Genomic DNA, 16,201 nt, shown 5'->3' on the forward strand with positions numbered 1-16,201 from the left:
TTAGTACTATGGTTGATAAATTACTACCATTACTGTAATGTGTTATATTTTGCTGTTACCTTTCCATTCTTCAATGGCGTGTTCTCTTTCTTCCAGTTGTGCATCATAGATTTGAGGAGGAGGCTACAAAGAAAATAAAATCTGAAATATAACTGCAGCACTCCATTAATATAATTAACCATGGTGTCCAAAAGAGGGGAAAAAAACCCCACACTAAACGAAATTATTATTTTTAGCTGCTAATTGTTATTTTTAGTTGCTAATCTTTGGCTGGGTCCCTTTCCAATATCTCCATCCTATCTTTGTATGCATTAGAATTGCATGCTTCCAATTTCAAAACTAAAAGCAAGCAAAGAAATGTACCAAAATTATTAGATTGGTCAACTGAAAACCGCATATTAAAGCATGAGGCCTGAAATTCTCAACAAAATTAAATGGTTTTATTATAAAGCGGGTAGGATAAAAAACCTGCTTAAGTTACTGTTAAACTGGCAACTATCAGCTATAAGAGATATTTTTCAAACCAACAATAATGCCACCACTTTGGCTGTTTTGGAAGTGGTACTTCAATTACTTCAAGCTATGATCATCTCAGGACTACATATGAAATCTTTTCTAGCCTGAAAAGGGAGAATTCACCATCTACTCTGACCTGACACAAGTTATTATTTCAAACATAAAGATTAGAGTGATCACTTGAGAAGTATTTTTATGTACACTTACTGCTTCCGCTTCAGCTGGATCATACCAGACCGTGATATATGGATGACGTAAGGCTTCATCTACAGAAATTCGTTTGTCTGGGTCTACCACCAGCATTTTTGATAATAAGTCTCTAGCTTGACTTGCTAATAGAGGGGGGGAAGTACAGACAGAATTTTAGATTCTAAAAATGCTAGAGTGAAACAAAAAACACATGGCAGAATATATCCTAGCAAAAATTGATATACTGAAACAAAAATTCCTATGAAGGTTAATAATTCAAGTAGTTTTATTAGTTACCTGAAGACTCTTGGCCTTCAACTGTGTCTCAAAATTTACCAAGATTAAGCAGGTCTCTTGTAACTTGTGTGAGAGTTTCACTGAACATTATACACCACATGAAATTAGTCTCTAGTACAACTAAACCCATCTTGCTGTATGCATAAAAGTGTTAACTCTATTGAGAGAAACTAGTATCCGCAAAAGCCAAGTGAGACTTTTTTCTTTTTATTATATTGTTACATATATTTAAAATGAAGGTTACAATGTTTGAAATTAAACATTAATGCTATCAAAGTCATGGTCCCACTCTTGTGAATACATACAACTAATTTTGCTAGTGCACTCAGTCCCATTGAGGTACTAGACCATGATCTGGATGGCACTAATCTTTCGAATATAACAGTGCACTATTTTAAAAATAGGTATTAATATAGCAAAAAGAAAGCTTTAGCTCTTCTGACTTGACATCACTAATTCCTTTTGATAGAGAGTTATTGCTTATGTTACATTAGATACCTGTATCCTTATGGTCTACTACTACTCACACAAGTGAAATTAATAATACCGTATTTTCCAGAGTATAAGACGACTTTTGATGCTAAAAGGGGGTCGTCTTATACACCGGGGGTCGTCTTATACGCCCTGGCAAAGCCTCAGAGGCGCGGGACCCCGCCGCTGCTGCGGCTTTGCTCCCGATGCCTCTGGTCTTCTGGGGACCGTCTCCAGCAGACCAGGGACACCGGGAGCAAAGCCGGGGAGGCGGAGGGGCACTGGGTTATAAGACGAAAACCTATCTTTTAACTAAAAAATTAGGGGGTCATCTTATACGCCCAGTAGCCTTATACGCCAGAAAATACGGTAGGTATTTGATATTATTATGCAATGTGGTATCATAGTTATAACAAAATTAAGCTGCCTGCTATTGAGGCTTTTAAATAGAATTACCATTGCACGTGGCCAAGAGGCAGATGCATCAGGCAAGCTTAATATACCAGTAATTTAGAACAAAATCTATTTAATCAATACACAGTTAAAATGAACAGGACAACTACACGTGCATATTGATATCAACTAAAGAGATCAGTTTTCATTATCAAATGCCTTTCACAAAAGTTTACTTAGCAAACATTCAAGCTTGTTCTGCAGAGCCTACATCCCGGTTCCCTGGGATCAGGGCCAGCATGTGCTGAGAGCTGGCTTCCGACTGCCCACTCCACTTCCAGGGAGATGGTTGCACTGTGGGCTCTACAGTATAAGCTTTATGCTGCAGAGCCACCAATGCAGAGTGACAGCCAGCTTCCCAGAAGCAGGGCTGGCAGCCAGAGTCAGTGCACACCAGGAGACAGCTTATTAGTGTACCAGCTCCCTGCTGCTGGCCTAACTCCCAGCATGCCGGCTGCCGCCCCACACTGCAGGCTTTGATACAGAGCCAGCAGCATGGGGCAGCAGCCAGCCTCCTAGGAGCTGGTGTATTCCAGGAGCCAGCTTATAAGGTGGCTCCTGGAGCATACTGGCTCCTGTCTGCTGGCCCAACTCCAGGGCAGCTGGCTGCTGCTTCACATTGCAGGCACTGTTACAGAGCCAGCATGGGTGGCACCCGGCTACCCAGAAGCTGGGCCAAGAATCAGCATGCAACGATTATGGAAACCAATAAGCTCATGCTTATCTCTTAACCATTTAAACAGTTACACTCTTACATCTCTAGCATCATGTTTGCATTTTCTGCCCATACTATATATACTTTAAGTGAACCAATTTAGAAAGATTCCCCCTGCCCTCCAAATACCTTACTTTTTAATTTGTCACGGTCAGATTCCGATGGAAATATCCAATCTGGGAAGAGCTCTTCAAATTTGATACCTGGATATTTCGGTCTGTTTTCTACATAATTCCTCACAGTAGGCTGTAGTTTCTTCATAAAATCTGCTGATGGTGTTCCTAACTGTTCAATAACTTTATTCCATTGATCAATATCTGGATGCTATCTTCAGGAAAAGTAGCTGAAAATTTTCAAAATCTGCACTGTATAAGGTATTGCTCATAGAAAATGTGCTTACCAAGTAACTGGTTAACCAGCAGCCTAGCCTGGTGCAGCCTTTGGCCCAGCCCAGCCACCCACCCACGGCGTGGGAACCCAGTTAACTGGTTAAACTTAATGTTTAAGCCAGTTAACTTTTTAAACATTATTTTACATCTCTAGTCGGCAAGAGAAGCTCTCCTGCAGACAGAGTGCTGTTCACACCGGTGCTTAAGTCAGCGTAAGTTGTGTCACCATGAAGGTAGTTAATTCACATCTCTCAGCAACATATCTTACGTCAACTTAAGCAGTAGTGCAACCATAGCTTATTAAGAGTTCCAATGTAATATCAGGGGAGATAAATATGCTTTGGAAGATGGATCTTCCTAACATCTAAAAGATATTTGTACACCTTCTCTGCCAAAGCTGTCTTATTTATCTGGCTTTTACCAGATAACACTTTGGTTAGGAACGTGAATCTCAATATGTTGCTGTATAAACAGAATGCTTCAGGAGTAATTAGGAGAACAACATATAATTACTATATTTTGTTGGAATAAAGCTAGAAATGTCATGGATTTTTTTTACTTATTTGTATTTAAAAAAATGCAGATGAAGGCAGAACTAAAGCCTCTGGTCTTCTCTACATAGTCTGGGGTTCAGATAACATTCAGCAATGTGGCTCTATCAGACATCTTATTGCATGCTATGTAATAAAATTCATAGGAATGTCTGAAGACTACAAATAAATTTTTGTATTATTTCTATAATCACTGACTGTGATATAGCAAATTAACTAATACAAGATAGTTTCTCTCAAGGTTCTAACATCAGGATACCTTTTTACTGAAAAAATCCCTAATCATCTTCTGAAATCAGAATTTGTGATTCTAATGCAATACTACATTTTGCTGAGCACCAACTCTGTCAACATTCACAAGTTAGACATTTAGTTATGTCACATGTAACATTTTCTATATACATATTTATGTAGCTAACGATTATAACTTAAACAAAACAGCATGCCTTTACACAAAAAAGATCTGTTTAGAAGTTGTTGTTAGAAGTACTTAAATTTCAGCATGTCTGCCAGAAATATTTTAATATCAATGATGCACACTGATGCATATTACAAATATACACCTCTAATGCAGAGATTATAATACATTGCTTATTCCATGCATTCAAATGGAAAACGGACATAAAAAAGCATGGTAAATAAAAAAGGCACAAAAGTTCACTCATGCTAAAACAATGTGCACACAAAGAAAGTTGAACATACACATACACTCACAATATTGTTCCCACTCTGGTAGAGGCTCTACCAAACTACATTCAAAGGATCATTTCTCTTTAAAATTATCACCGGTTAGGGTTAATAAAACTTCACACTCAGTCTCTACTCTCATAATGCCTACTTCTCTTTCTTTCATCAATTATAGACCCAGGAAAAATTGACTAACAGTAACTAATAAAGAACTGAACAGGACCAATGAGTGTTTGAACTGGATTTCTCAAAAGAACCACACCAAAGTTGAAAGTAGAAACAAACATTGTTAACTCGAGAACTGAGGCCATTACAAACTTGAGTTTAATAAGCATGCATAGTAGCATTTGAAACACTGACTAGATGGAAACTTGACTTGTAATGTAAGGTGTGCACAGGATGCTCTGTAAAAGCCTGCAAAATTTCATCCACAGAAGCAGATGGCAGCCTTTGGGGCAGAGGCTGTATTTATCTTACTGATAATAAGACTTCATTCCTAGAAGTCCTTCAACAGATTCTAATCCAGCAGTAGGCAATAAAATGGCAGCAGTTCACTAGGGTTTGCCCCTGGTGGGCTGCTGCTGCTATATTTACCTGCGCTGCCACAGGTACAGGTTGCTATTTCTGGCCAATGGGAGCTACAGGAACCATGATTTTTTGAGGCTCACACCTGGACCAAATGTAGGGGATTTTTCTCAGTCAAAAATATATCCCTAGAATTAGAGTAACCCCCTCCGCTAGAGTTCAAGTGACTGTAGCAAGTAGTAGAGGTGCTATGGCAGTGGTTTCCAACCTTTTTTATACCGCAGACAGGCCAACTCATTAAAAATCTTTTGACAGACTGATGCGCATATTTATTATGGAAAATAACGAATTTTCACATTTGCATATTCATTGTGGCAATTAATTTTAAGATGTCATGTTATTTTGCCAACCATCAGCCATGTGGTTCCTCCAGTCTTGGCCAGCCGGAGCAGCTGCCACCACTCTCACCCCATGGTCCCTCTCAGCCCCAGCCAGCTGGAGCAGCCACCCAGCTGCCAGCCTGCCAGCCACACAGTTCTTTCATCCCCGGCCAACCGGAGCAGCCGCCTGCCTGCCCTCCCCACCAGCCACGTGGTTCCTCCAGCCACCCACCTGTCAGCCATTCAGTTCCTCCAATCCTGGCCAGCCAGAGTAGCCACCTTCAATCCCATCTGCCAGTCACATGGTTCCTCTGGCCCCAGCCAGCTGAAGCAGCTGCCAGCCCTCCCACCCGCCCGCCAGTCAGCTAGCCACACAGTTCCTCCAGCCCCAGCATCTGGGTGCTCCGAGCCCTACCGGAAGGGGATGTGGAAGAGCAGCTTGTTGCCACGGCTGCCCAAGCTCACCGGAATCGCTGATGGGGCTGGTGCTCTTGCCCCTCCCCTACCCCTCCCCCTTGCCTCATACCTCCCCACATAAGCTGCAGCCTCGGACCATAGAGGTGCCTCAGCTTAGGGGCAAGGAAAGACTAGCAGGCTGTGTCTACACTGGCATGAATTTCCGGAAATGCTTAAAACGGAATACTATTCTGTTTTCAGTTTTTCCGGAAAAGGAGCGTCTACATTGGCAGGCTGCTTTTCCAGAAAAGCCCTTTTTCCGGAAAAGCGTCCGTGGCCAATGTAGATGCGCTTTTCCGGAAAAGAGCCCCAATCGCCATTTTCGCAATCGGGGCTTTTTTTCCGGAAAAGACTACTGGGCTGTCTACACTGGCCCTTTTCCGGAACAGTGTTCCGGAATAAGGACTTATGCCCGAGTGGGAGCAGAATAGTTTTTCCGGAATAGCGGCTGATTTTGTACAGTAGAGCATCGTTGCTTTTCCGGAAATTCAAGGGCCAGTGTAGACAGCTCGCAGCTTATTCCGGAAAAGCGGCTGATTTTCCGGAATAAGTGCCCCAGTGTAGGCACAGCCGCAGACTTCCTATTCTGCACATGTGGCTGAATAGCACTGCTGCTCCAGATCTCCTGGAGCAGCCTGTGCTGCAGTCGAGTGGTGCCCTTCCCCTGAGCTGCAAGGCATGAGACATATACACACACCTCCCTCACTCCAGCAATTCTCTGCGTCCCATGCTGCTCATGCCTGCATGCACCTAGAGGCCCAGCACAGACCTCGAGGGCACCCGCCTGCTGTGCCACTCACAGCACACTTCTCCAGCGGGTAGGACCAAGACAGCGTGGTGTGGCGTGGCGTGGCGTGGCTTGGCCTGACAGAGTGCCGTGGCCTGGCAAGCAGTAGTTTGCAGCCCGCTGCTGGTCCACAGACGCCATGGTGCTTGGGAACTGCTGTACTAGGGATTCTCAATTAAACAAGTGTAAGAATCCTACTGAAGAAAAATACACTGTTTTTGCTCTTATCTCATTATCTGAAACCACTGAATTATTTTAGCTGTATCTTAAAAATACACCTGAGTAGGAATGTTAGATATAGGTTAATTGAATAATTGTGCCACCACATCAAATTTTAGCTGTTACGCTATTATTCAATAGTTCCCAAGGGTGAGGCTGACAGCTAGTGCACTCCCAAGCCCACTCCCGGGGAACCCTCTGCCACCCTGCACTGCTATCTTTGATACAGAAGCAGCAACAGAGGGGAGAGTACACGTAGTCAACAGGATTCACCAATAAGCCCAGGCTTATTGGTTGTGTATTGACTACACGTTGACATCCCTACAGCTGAGGCAGACACTTGAATGAAAAATTTCAGCCCAAATGGTTAAAGTTTGACAAAGTTACAAGCAGCTAGAAATGGAGCCTCAGAATGGAAAACATTAGGCAATATTAACATTGCCAGCAACATCTATATGGTTTGGCTAGGAAGTTATCAAGCACTGGCACTTCAGTTGCCCCTCTGCCCACTGTCACGCTGCTCCTGCCCTTTACCTTGGAGCTGCCCCCCTGGGAGACTCCTGCTTGCTGTGCAAGGTGTGGGGAGAGAAAAGGGGGAGGGCGTGCTGATGTCAGGGTGTCCCTCCTCCCCCCACTCCTGTACCCCCATCTCCACACAGTGAGAAGGGGATGGAGGGAGCTTAGCAGTGCAAATCTGTCACACACACTGTGTGGGTCACTGACATTCTCACAAACACCAACTATCCTTCATTCTCATCTCCGGACACAACACATATGTGGGGGGCTGTTATTACTTCTCGTACTACTTGCAAAGTGTGTTTTTTGGTTTGTGATTGGTCTGTGCATTTCGTAATTTTCATTTCTCTCTTACACTTAAATTTAATTCTTTGAGTAGTGAGTTCTAAAATGCTTAACCTGTTGTGGCTGGAGTAATTATCCCTGTGGTAACTGCTGCTCCTGGAATTGGCTAGCATATCCCTGCATCCTCTAAAGGTACATCTAGACTACATGCCTCTGTCGCCAGAGGTATGTAGATTAGGCTACCCGACATAGTAAAATGAAGCGGCGATTTAAATAATCGCCGCTTCATTTAAATTTACATGGCTGCCGCGCTGAGCCGACAAACAGCTGATCAGCTGTTTGTCGGCTCAGCGCGATAGTCTGGACGCGCGGGTGTCGACATCAAAGGTATTTGTCGACCACCCAGGTAAGCCTCCTGGGATGCTTCATTTTACTATGTCGGGTAGCCTAATCTACATGCCTCTGGCGACAGAGGCATGTAGTCTAGACGTACCCTAAGAAAGGAAGAGTAGAGGGTCTCCACATGCTGTCTTTGCCTGCAGACACCACAGCTGCAACTCCCATTTATCGGTAATGGGGAACCAGGGCCAGTAGAAGCTGTGGGTTCAGTGCCTGTAAATGAGGGGCAGCACATGGTGCCATGGAGCCATTGCTGTACATGCCAGTTCCTTTCAGGAGTGGTGCAGGGCCAGGCAGGCGTAAGCCTGCCTTAACCCCACTGCTCCAACACCCAGAAGCTGTCTCAATTCAATGGTGCCCAGCCAGAGCCTGCTTCCTGAACCCGTCCCAGTCCTGAACCTCGTCCTACACCCAACCTCCTACCTCAGATATGAGTCCCCCTGAACGCAAACTCCTTCTCAAAGTGTGCACCCTGAAACCCCTCCTGGATCTCAATCCCCCACCCTGGGCTAAGCCCAGATCCTCTCCCACACTCGAAACCCCTTGGCCCAAGACCAGAGTCTGCACCCCAAACCCCTACCATAGTCTGGGGGAAGAAGGTGGATGGAGTGAAGCAGAGTGAGGCCTCAGAGAAAGGGTGGAGAAGCGGCAGGGCTTCAAAGAAAGGGTGGGAAGGAAGCAGGGCAAAGATATTTAGGTTTGAGATAGATCTTATATTGCACTTAAATTGAAAAAGTGATCTTGTGGCTAAAAAGGGTTGAAGACCACTGATATAGATAGTATGTGTTACATTAAATATAGATTGGTGGAGCTTTATTTACCCTTCCAGAAAGGAAAATTATATACATATTTTACAGGTATGAAAAAAAATTCCCTTGATTTATTTATGAATAAATCAAGACAGCAATCAGGATAATCAATGTTAACATGCAAGTGAGAAGATATACAACATACATGAAGAATTGTGTTAGGTTGGTCTAAAGGCTTTGAAGGATAAAACAAATATGCAAGTGAAGAAGAGGTGAAAAAAATGTATCAATTATTTTGTGCTGTTAAATTAATGCATGTTAATCAGCTTCTGAAGATTAGTGTCATGAATTTAGCATTCAGATTTAAATTCCTACATAGTTATGTATTTGTTTTTAAAAGAGGTTTTACCTTCACAGAATCTACTTTATAGGGGTTAAAAAAAAATTATGTATTAATGCAGCATTAGATGTTCCATTAAGCCCCTCATTTTTTGAATAATTACATTTTCTTCCTATTTGAGTCTGCAAATTTTACATTATAAACTGGAAACAAGTAAATAAGTTATATTTTTGTACTTTGCCTATAGAAAAAGGCTTCAAAATACATCAAATTAATTTTTTTACAGTACATCTATTGACAAAGACAGTTTAATAAGATATATTTAATGAGTTAAAAGTCTTTCTTGATCCTTACAGGTCATGGCAACTTGAAACATCTAAACCATTCTAGATGCATATATATTAGAGACACTAGATACAAAGAATTCCTATTATATATTAAAATAAGATATTGTTGAGAAAAATTCGGACCAAGATGTCAAGTTTGTAAGAACAAACTTTTATAAAACCCCATACAAATGTTTCCATAATGTTAAAAGAAATTCCAAAAGAAAAAGGTATTTGCTTTTAAATGTATGTCTCCCTTCTGCAGCGTTTGCAAATGAGACACTGCAGCACTGTGGTGTGCTATTATACAAGAACCATAAAAACAAACAAAAAGAACCTTTGACTAAAAACAAACGACTGAGAATAGGATTATTTTCACTGTGCAAACACAGAAATGTTAGAAGCAAAATGTGGTAAGTAAATTTAAGATTTCAGTTTTAATGATTTAACTATTGCAAACACGGACAAGGAAATTTTCTTTTTAACTTAGTATCTATTTAAAGCTACAAAATGAGAAGTTATTAGTATGAATAGGAAGTATTCTAGCAATAAGGATTGCGTTAAATGATGCTAAGTAAGTAGGAGAAAGAAGGAAGGTCAATGACACTAATTTCAAACATTACAATAGATCATTAAAATATAGTAGTGAAATATTTTGTTTTCTTTTATTATTTTATATAGATAAATAAATACTGTAAAAATAATTGTGCATCTTTGGTGGATGTGAAAAACGATTCAGGGATGACTAGGGAAGGATACGATCAGTGCCTTGGAATATCACACAACCTTTCACCAATTCTCCCATGATGCACCCAACTGACCAGATATCAACTGAAAGTAAAAATGAAATGATCAAATTATGAAGTGTCATGAATAAAAGTGGGAAAAAAATGTGAAAACCCTATTGTTTACAATAAAAACACAAGGTGGCGGAAAAACAAACTGCTAACACACGAGTTTCTCAACAGTACAGAACAGACACTTTTTAATGTTTTATACTTATAATAATTAAATTTGTGTGATGTAGGCCTCAAATTTTTGGATTTTCTTTAACTCTATAAAATGCTTTTCTGATCAGTTCTTAAATCTTCAATTACTTTTATTTATAATCCCTGAAACCACTGTTTAGAAGGATACAATCTCTTCCTGGGAACAGGACCTTATGGAGGACCATTTCTGCCATTATGCACCCAACAGACCAGATATCCACTATCATATGTTAGGCGCAACAAGGATAAAAGATTAAAGAATGTTTTTAAATTACCACACAGTTTTTTTAATTTTTAAAATGTAAACTGCATATTTACAGTTTTATAGATTAGTTTATTATTCTAAATGTTATGTTGAACGTTCTTGTCCAATTCAGGATTCTACCATACACTTATTAAATAAACATTTCTGATCCACACCAAGTACTCTTTATTTTTATATGTTTAAATTACTGTGCTGTCAACAGCCCTTCATATCAGATAGACCATCATGACATCTCACTTGGGAAAATTCTGTCATCCAAGTTAGAAATCACAACAAAGCTTTACAACTCAGAAAAGGTATGCTCCCATGCCATATATGCTAATCCAGGCTAAGGAAGATGAAGAAAAGGGATGCATTGGGCTGAAGGTCTAGCTTAGAATACAGGATATCATCTGCCTAATAATCAGCTGAAAACTTTTTTTGATGTGGGAATGAAGTTCAAGAACATTGCCTTCCTGAAAGCTTTAAGATGCTTAAAATGTATTAATAATACAGTATTCCAAGAGTCGTAGGTGCTACACAGACCTAGGATTATATAAATTAAACTCTCTGCCCCAGAGAGTTTAAATAGAAGACAAGACAGAAATGAAGCAACAAATGTTTAGGTGGTAAAAAGGGGAAAGAAGAGATCTTACAACAAGTTAATTATTAACCTATGATGGTTTTGCTAGATTTTTAAAAACTATATGTATTCTTTTTCGAGGACAAAATAGTGGTAATAGGAATGAAGAAGAATGCGGAGTGAAGAAAGTGAGAATGGAAGGGTAGGATAAAGAGAGAAGAAGTGACAGAGAAAAAGACACAAAGTATAGACAAAAGTTTTTCCACAATGGCTACGTCTAGACTACATCCTTTTTTTGTAAAAGGGATGTAAATTAGACATATTGCAATTGCTAATGAAGCGGGGATTTAAATCTCCCCCGCTTCATTAGCATAAAAATCGCTGCTGCTTTTTTTCGGCACGGAGCTTTGACGGAAAAAAGTGCCAGTCTAGATGCTGATCTTGCGGAAAATAAAGCCTTTTCCGAAAGATCCCTTATCCCTTTAAATCCCCGCTTCATTAGCAATTGCGATATGTCTAATTTACATCCCTTTTACGAAAAAGGGATGTAGTCTTGACGTAGCCATCGTGGAAAAGCTTAGGATAAGGGATCTTTCAGAAAAGGCTTTATTTTCTGCAAGATCAGCATCTAGATTGGCGCTTTTTTCCGGCAAAGCTCCATGCCGAAAAAAAGCAGCAGCCATTTTTATGCTAATGAAGCGGGGGAGATTTAAATCCCTGCTTCATTAGCAATTCCAATACATCTAATTTACATCCCTTTTACGAAAAAAATTAGATGTAGTCTAGACGTAGCCTAAATGTTTTACTCTGCAAATCTCAGTATACCCAACATCTTGTTACAAATTAAGATGACTTAAGTGTCTTGCCAGAGATTCTTCTGAGAATGCACCTTAGATAAAAGGTTTACTTCTTCATTACTGCAACTTACCATTCTCTTTGTATCCCATGCCTAAGATAACCTCTGGTGCTCTGTAATACCGTGTTACTACATATGGCGTCATCATAAAATTAGTACATGCTGTTCTTGCCAGTCCAAAATCAAGGATTTTGAGCGTACAATCTGATTTTACTACTATATTGCTGGGTTTCAAATCCTAGAGAAAAATTATTTCAGTTAGGCTCAAAATATTGAGAGACAACATACAACCTTCCATACAAATCATTATAAGCTACGACACAGTACTGAGCATAAGCAGCTAAATATACATTCATTGCATGCATTCTTTCAGTTACTTTATGTACAAGTTACATGCGCATAAAAATACTCTGAAAGAGCATTGCAGGTTGAACTTCTCTAGTCTAGCATCTTCAGGACCTAATTGGTGCTGAACCAGAAAATTTGCCTAACCCCAAGAGTTCGATATGGTCTAGTGGCATTACCAACACTTCCAACTGCTTACTGAACTCTTAGAAGACATTTAGGACAAGGAGCAATGGGCTTAAATTGCAGCAAAGGAGATTTAGGATGGACATTAGGAAAAACTTCCTAACTGCGAGGGTGGTTAAACACTAGAATAAGTTGCCTAGGGAGGTTGTGGAATCTCCATCGATGGAGATATTTAAGAGCAGGTTAGATAGACATATATCAGGGATGGCATAGACAGTACTGGGTCCTGCCATGAGAGCAGGGGACTGGACTTGATGACCTCTCGAGGTCCCTTCCAGTTCCAGTGTTCTAGGAGTAAAATCAGAGCTAAATAACAGCACAGAACACTGAGAGCCATGACTGGTGGCTGTAAACAAACTTTACGGGATCACAGTAAACTTGGACACACTCATGATTAGTGCATATCCAGCTAATTAAAATCATGCCAGACCATGGACACTGCTGGACCAGAAAGTGCCAGACTAGAGAGGTTCAACCTATATTAAGATTACTAAATCAAGCACTCAAAAGTCAGGAAATGACAGAATTAAGATTATCCAAACAATTTTAATTAGGGTCTCTTGTATATATGCACTACAAATCACTCTTCAATTACATGATCACATACTATATTTAGTATACAATACTTAGTATACCATATTTAGTTTTTATGTAGGAACTGCCTCATTCAGAGCACAGAATGGACATGCTCTAAGAATCAAATCAGGGTTGTGGAGACTAGTTAAGGTTGTGTCTCCAACAGTTAAATGCTTGACTTTGCCAACAAACTATGCTAAAAATATTTTAGTGTGTATATAATTTCTTAGGTTGAGAAGTCAAACTGAAAAGATAAAAATTCCAGTATGTGACATCATACCATCACCTACATGGGTCATCAGCAGGGTAGGAGCCTTCAGATCGCTACTGCTGAGACCTTTACCACTGGGTGTGATGGAGTTACCAGTGCTACCAGTAAGTGGTCATCCTCTATGTGCACCAGCACAAGAGAGGGATAGGAGATTTTGCCAATGGGTTTCACAGATATCTGTTGACAGCAGAGGAACAGTGAGATGAGGGAATTTTGTGTCCATTCCAGAATTTATAAACTCTCTTGATTGTGTTTTAACAAGGACCCCAAGAAGGAGAGGGTGAATGCAAGAAGTTCCAGGATTATATGGAAGAAATTAAAATGCAAGAATGCAGGGAACTTGAATCCATAAAGGAGCAGGATTAGTCATGCAGACTGGGACAGAAAATAGGCCTAACAGGGCTACAGAAAGGCAGGATGTTGGCTGTGCAGGGCAGTGAAATCTTGAGCATCCATTTACTGATTTTATTATTATTAACAGGGCTCAACAAACTGTGGCAAGAGCTACTCGTCAGCCCCGCAATGCGCATGCGCGCAGCGCCAGTGAATGGCGCACACGAAGCAACCGGCTGAAATCTACTCACCACGGGCGAGTAGAAACAGCGGTTTGTCGAGCCCTGATTATTCATATTATTGTTGTACATAATTTTTAAGAGACTTCATTTTTAATATAAATTATTCTCTTGTTTTAGTCATAAGGTTCTTGGAGCATCCTTACTCTTCTTCCTTCACCTATCAATATGAATATTTTACATTTTCCCCTAATCAGCATTAAAATTTAGTCTCACTTAATAAAAAGAATTGCAGAAAATGCTGTGTCAGGACCCGTAGAACTAGTATGGTTTTTGGAGTTTATCACATCTGGTCTGTCCTTGAAACTAGATATAGTTTTTACTTTACTGTTAATAAAATTAATAAAAAATGAAATACTGATTTACAAGATAACCAGAAAAAAAACAAATTTCATATAAATGCCACCTTTAAAGATGCAAGTTGTCAATGTCACTGTCAAAACACTACCTACTCTGTGGATAATACCAGCTGAATGGAGATGTTTGATACCACACAACATCTGGTAGAGAAGGTAGGACATTCTTTCATGATCCAACTCCATATGAATAACCTGGCACAAGTTAGCATCCATCAGTTCCATAACCAAATACCTACAGCATAAAGAAATTTAAGATTAAAAAAGTTCATCTCAGGTATTTTATAACTAACATTGAAACATATTTTGGAGTAGGACCACAAAAAAGTAACTGAAAAATTAGTGTTGGAATGCTGAATGTCACCATTCAACTTGTTTAAAACAATGATCTAAAAACAGCAACAACGAAAAAAACAGAAATAAACATACTTTTTAAAATAGATGTATACATTAAAAAGAGAGTAGAAGAGCACATGAAAACCTTCAATTCTATCAAACACACTTTAAGAGCAGGACTGGTAGTTGATACTGTGTCCCTTAATGTAACAAAAGTTACAGACAGAAGAGAAGATTACTCACCCTCTGCAGTAGCTGATGTTCTTCCAGATGGGTATCCCTGTGGGTGCTCCATCTTAGGTGTTTTGGTGCTGCAGCACGCCTGGCCGGAAGATTTTACCAGCAGTGGCTTTGACAGCTAGCTCGCACATGTCCAGAAGCGCTACACGTGCTAGGAGGCTAATGCGCATGCATGAGATACGGTCACCTCAGTTCCTTTTCTGCCCCGGAAAAGTATGGAAATAATACCGAAGCAGAGGGGAGAAAGGGTGGATGGTGGAGCACCCACAGGGATACCCACCTTCAATGTCAGTTCAAGGGTGAATAGCCCTCTCCTCTTCTTCGAGGAGTGTTCCTGTGGGTGCTCCTCTTTAGGTGACTACAAGCAGTTTATCCACTGGAGGTGGGAGCTTCGGACGGTGTAGTGTCTTTTTGGACCGTGGTAAGGATTGTATGTCAAAACGCAGTTTCTCTGGACAGGTAGGAGTTCATAGCATAGTGAGCAGCAAATGTATTAGTAGAGGACCAGGTGGCCGATTTGCATATATTGGACAGGGAGATGCCCTGTACACAGGCTGTTGAAGCTGCAAGTTGGGCAGGTGGTTCTTTACCGAAGACTGAATATATTATTTTTTTGCATTCCACTATCCATTTTGAGATCCTCTGGGAGGAGATGGGGAGTCCCTGGGTTCGTTCGGTGTTTGATATAAATAACCTTTTGGTTTTCCAAATTTGCTTGGTTCTTTCCTGGTACAACGCAATGGCCCTCCATAAATCAAGTGTGTGGAGTATGGCCTCTGTCTGGTTGGTGTGGGGTTTGGGAAAAAAGACTGGTAAGTTAATAGGTTCATTAAAGTGGAAAGAGGAGGGCAGCTTCGGCAGGATCTTAGGGTGAGGCCAGAGTACTACCTTGTCCTTATGGAATCTGGTGAAAGGAAGGTCTGCCGTGAGAGCCGCAATTTCACTGACTCTCCTGGTGGATTTTATTGCCACTAGTAAGGCCACCTTCATGGAAAGGAGGAGCCTGCAGCAGGTCGCCATAGCTTCAAACGGTTTACGGCCCTCCGAACCAAATTGGGGTCCTAGGCCAGAGCCGGAGGTTTGATTGGTGGATAAGTATTCTGCAATTTTTTGAGGAACTTTTTGGTCGTGGGATGTGTGAATAGCGACTTGCTGTCTATTGGCTGGTGTAAAGTGGTTATGGCATGAGTGTGTCCCCTGGGGATGGAGGAGATATCTGTGTAAGTGGGTGACAGGAAGTAGAGGATTCTTCGTCACTTAGTGGTTGATTGAAGTCTGTCTGGTCCCTTGAAGCTTCAAGAGACACAGTGAATGTAGGCCTGGAGCGGTAGGGCCATGTGGGGAGCACTGGCATAGGTGGTGGTAGCCAATGCACAGGTTGCCATTGTGGTAAGGCT

At 41.0% G+C, this 16,201-nt stretch overlaps 1 protein-coding gene across 7 annotated transcripts in view; it reads right to left on the reverse strand.

The window, feature by feature from the left end:
- Nucleotides 1-16,201, reverse strand: part of MAPK9 (mitogen-activated protein kinase 9) — a 57,943-nt gene that overhangs the window by 16,850 nt on the left and 24,892 nt on the right. For 6 of the 7 annotated variants that reach the window (XM_075900496.1, XM_075900491.1, XM_075900494.1 and 3 more), the window contains 6 exons: nt 14,325-14,463; nt 11,995-12,160; nt 10,010-10,081; nt 2,776-2,958; nt 724-848; nt 60-123 (listed from right to left, as the gene is read on the reverse strand). In XM_075900496.1, coding sequence (XP_075756611.1) covers nt 60-123; nt 724-848; nt 2,776-2,958; nt 10,010-10,081; nt 11,995-12,160; nt 14,325-14,453 — 739 coding nt within the window. In that variant the 5' untranslated portion in view covers nt 14,454-14,463. Of the gene's footprint in view, nt 1-59; nt 124-723; nt 849-2,775; nt 2,959-10,009; nt 10,082-11,994; nt 12,161-14,324; nt 14,464-14,807; nt 14,916-16,201 lie in introns of those variants that run through there. The other variant, XM_075900497.1, reaches the window with a different exon arrangement.

The sequence above is a fragment of the Pelodiscus sinensis genome, chromosome 17 (assembly GCF_049634645.1).
Source record: "Pelodiscus sinensis isolate JC-2024 chromosome 17, ASM4963464v1, whole genome shotgun sequence".
In the NCBI taxonomy this organism is placed as follows: Eukaryota; Metazoa; Chordata; order Testudines; family Trionychidae; genus Pelodiscus; species Pelodiscus sinensis.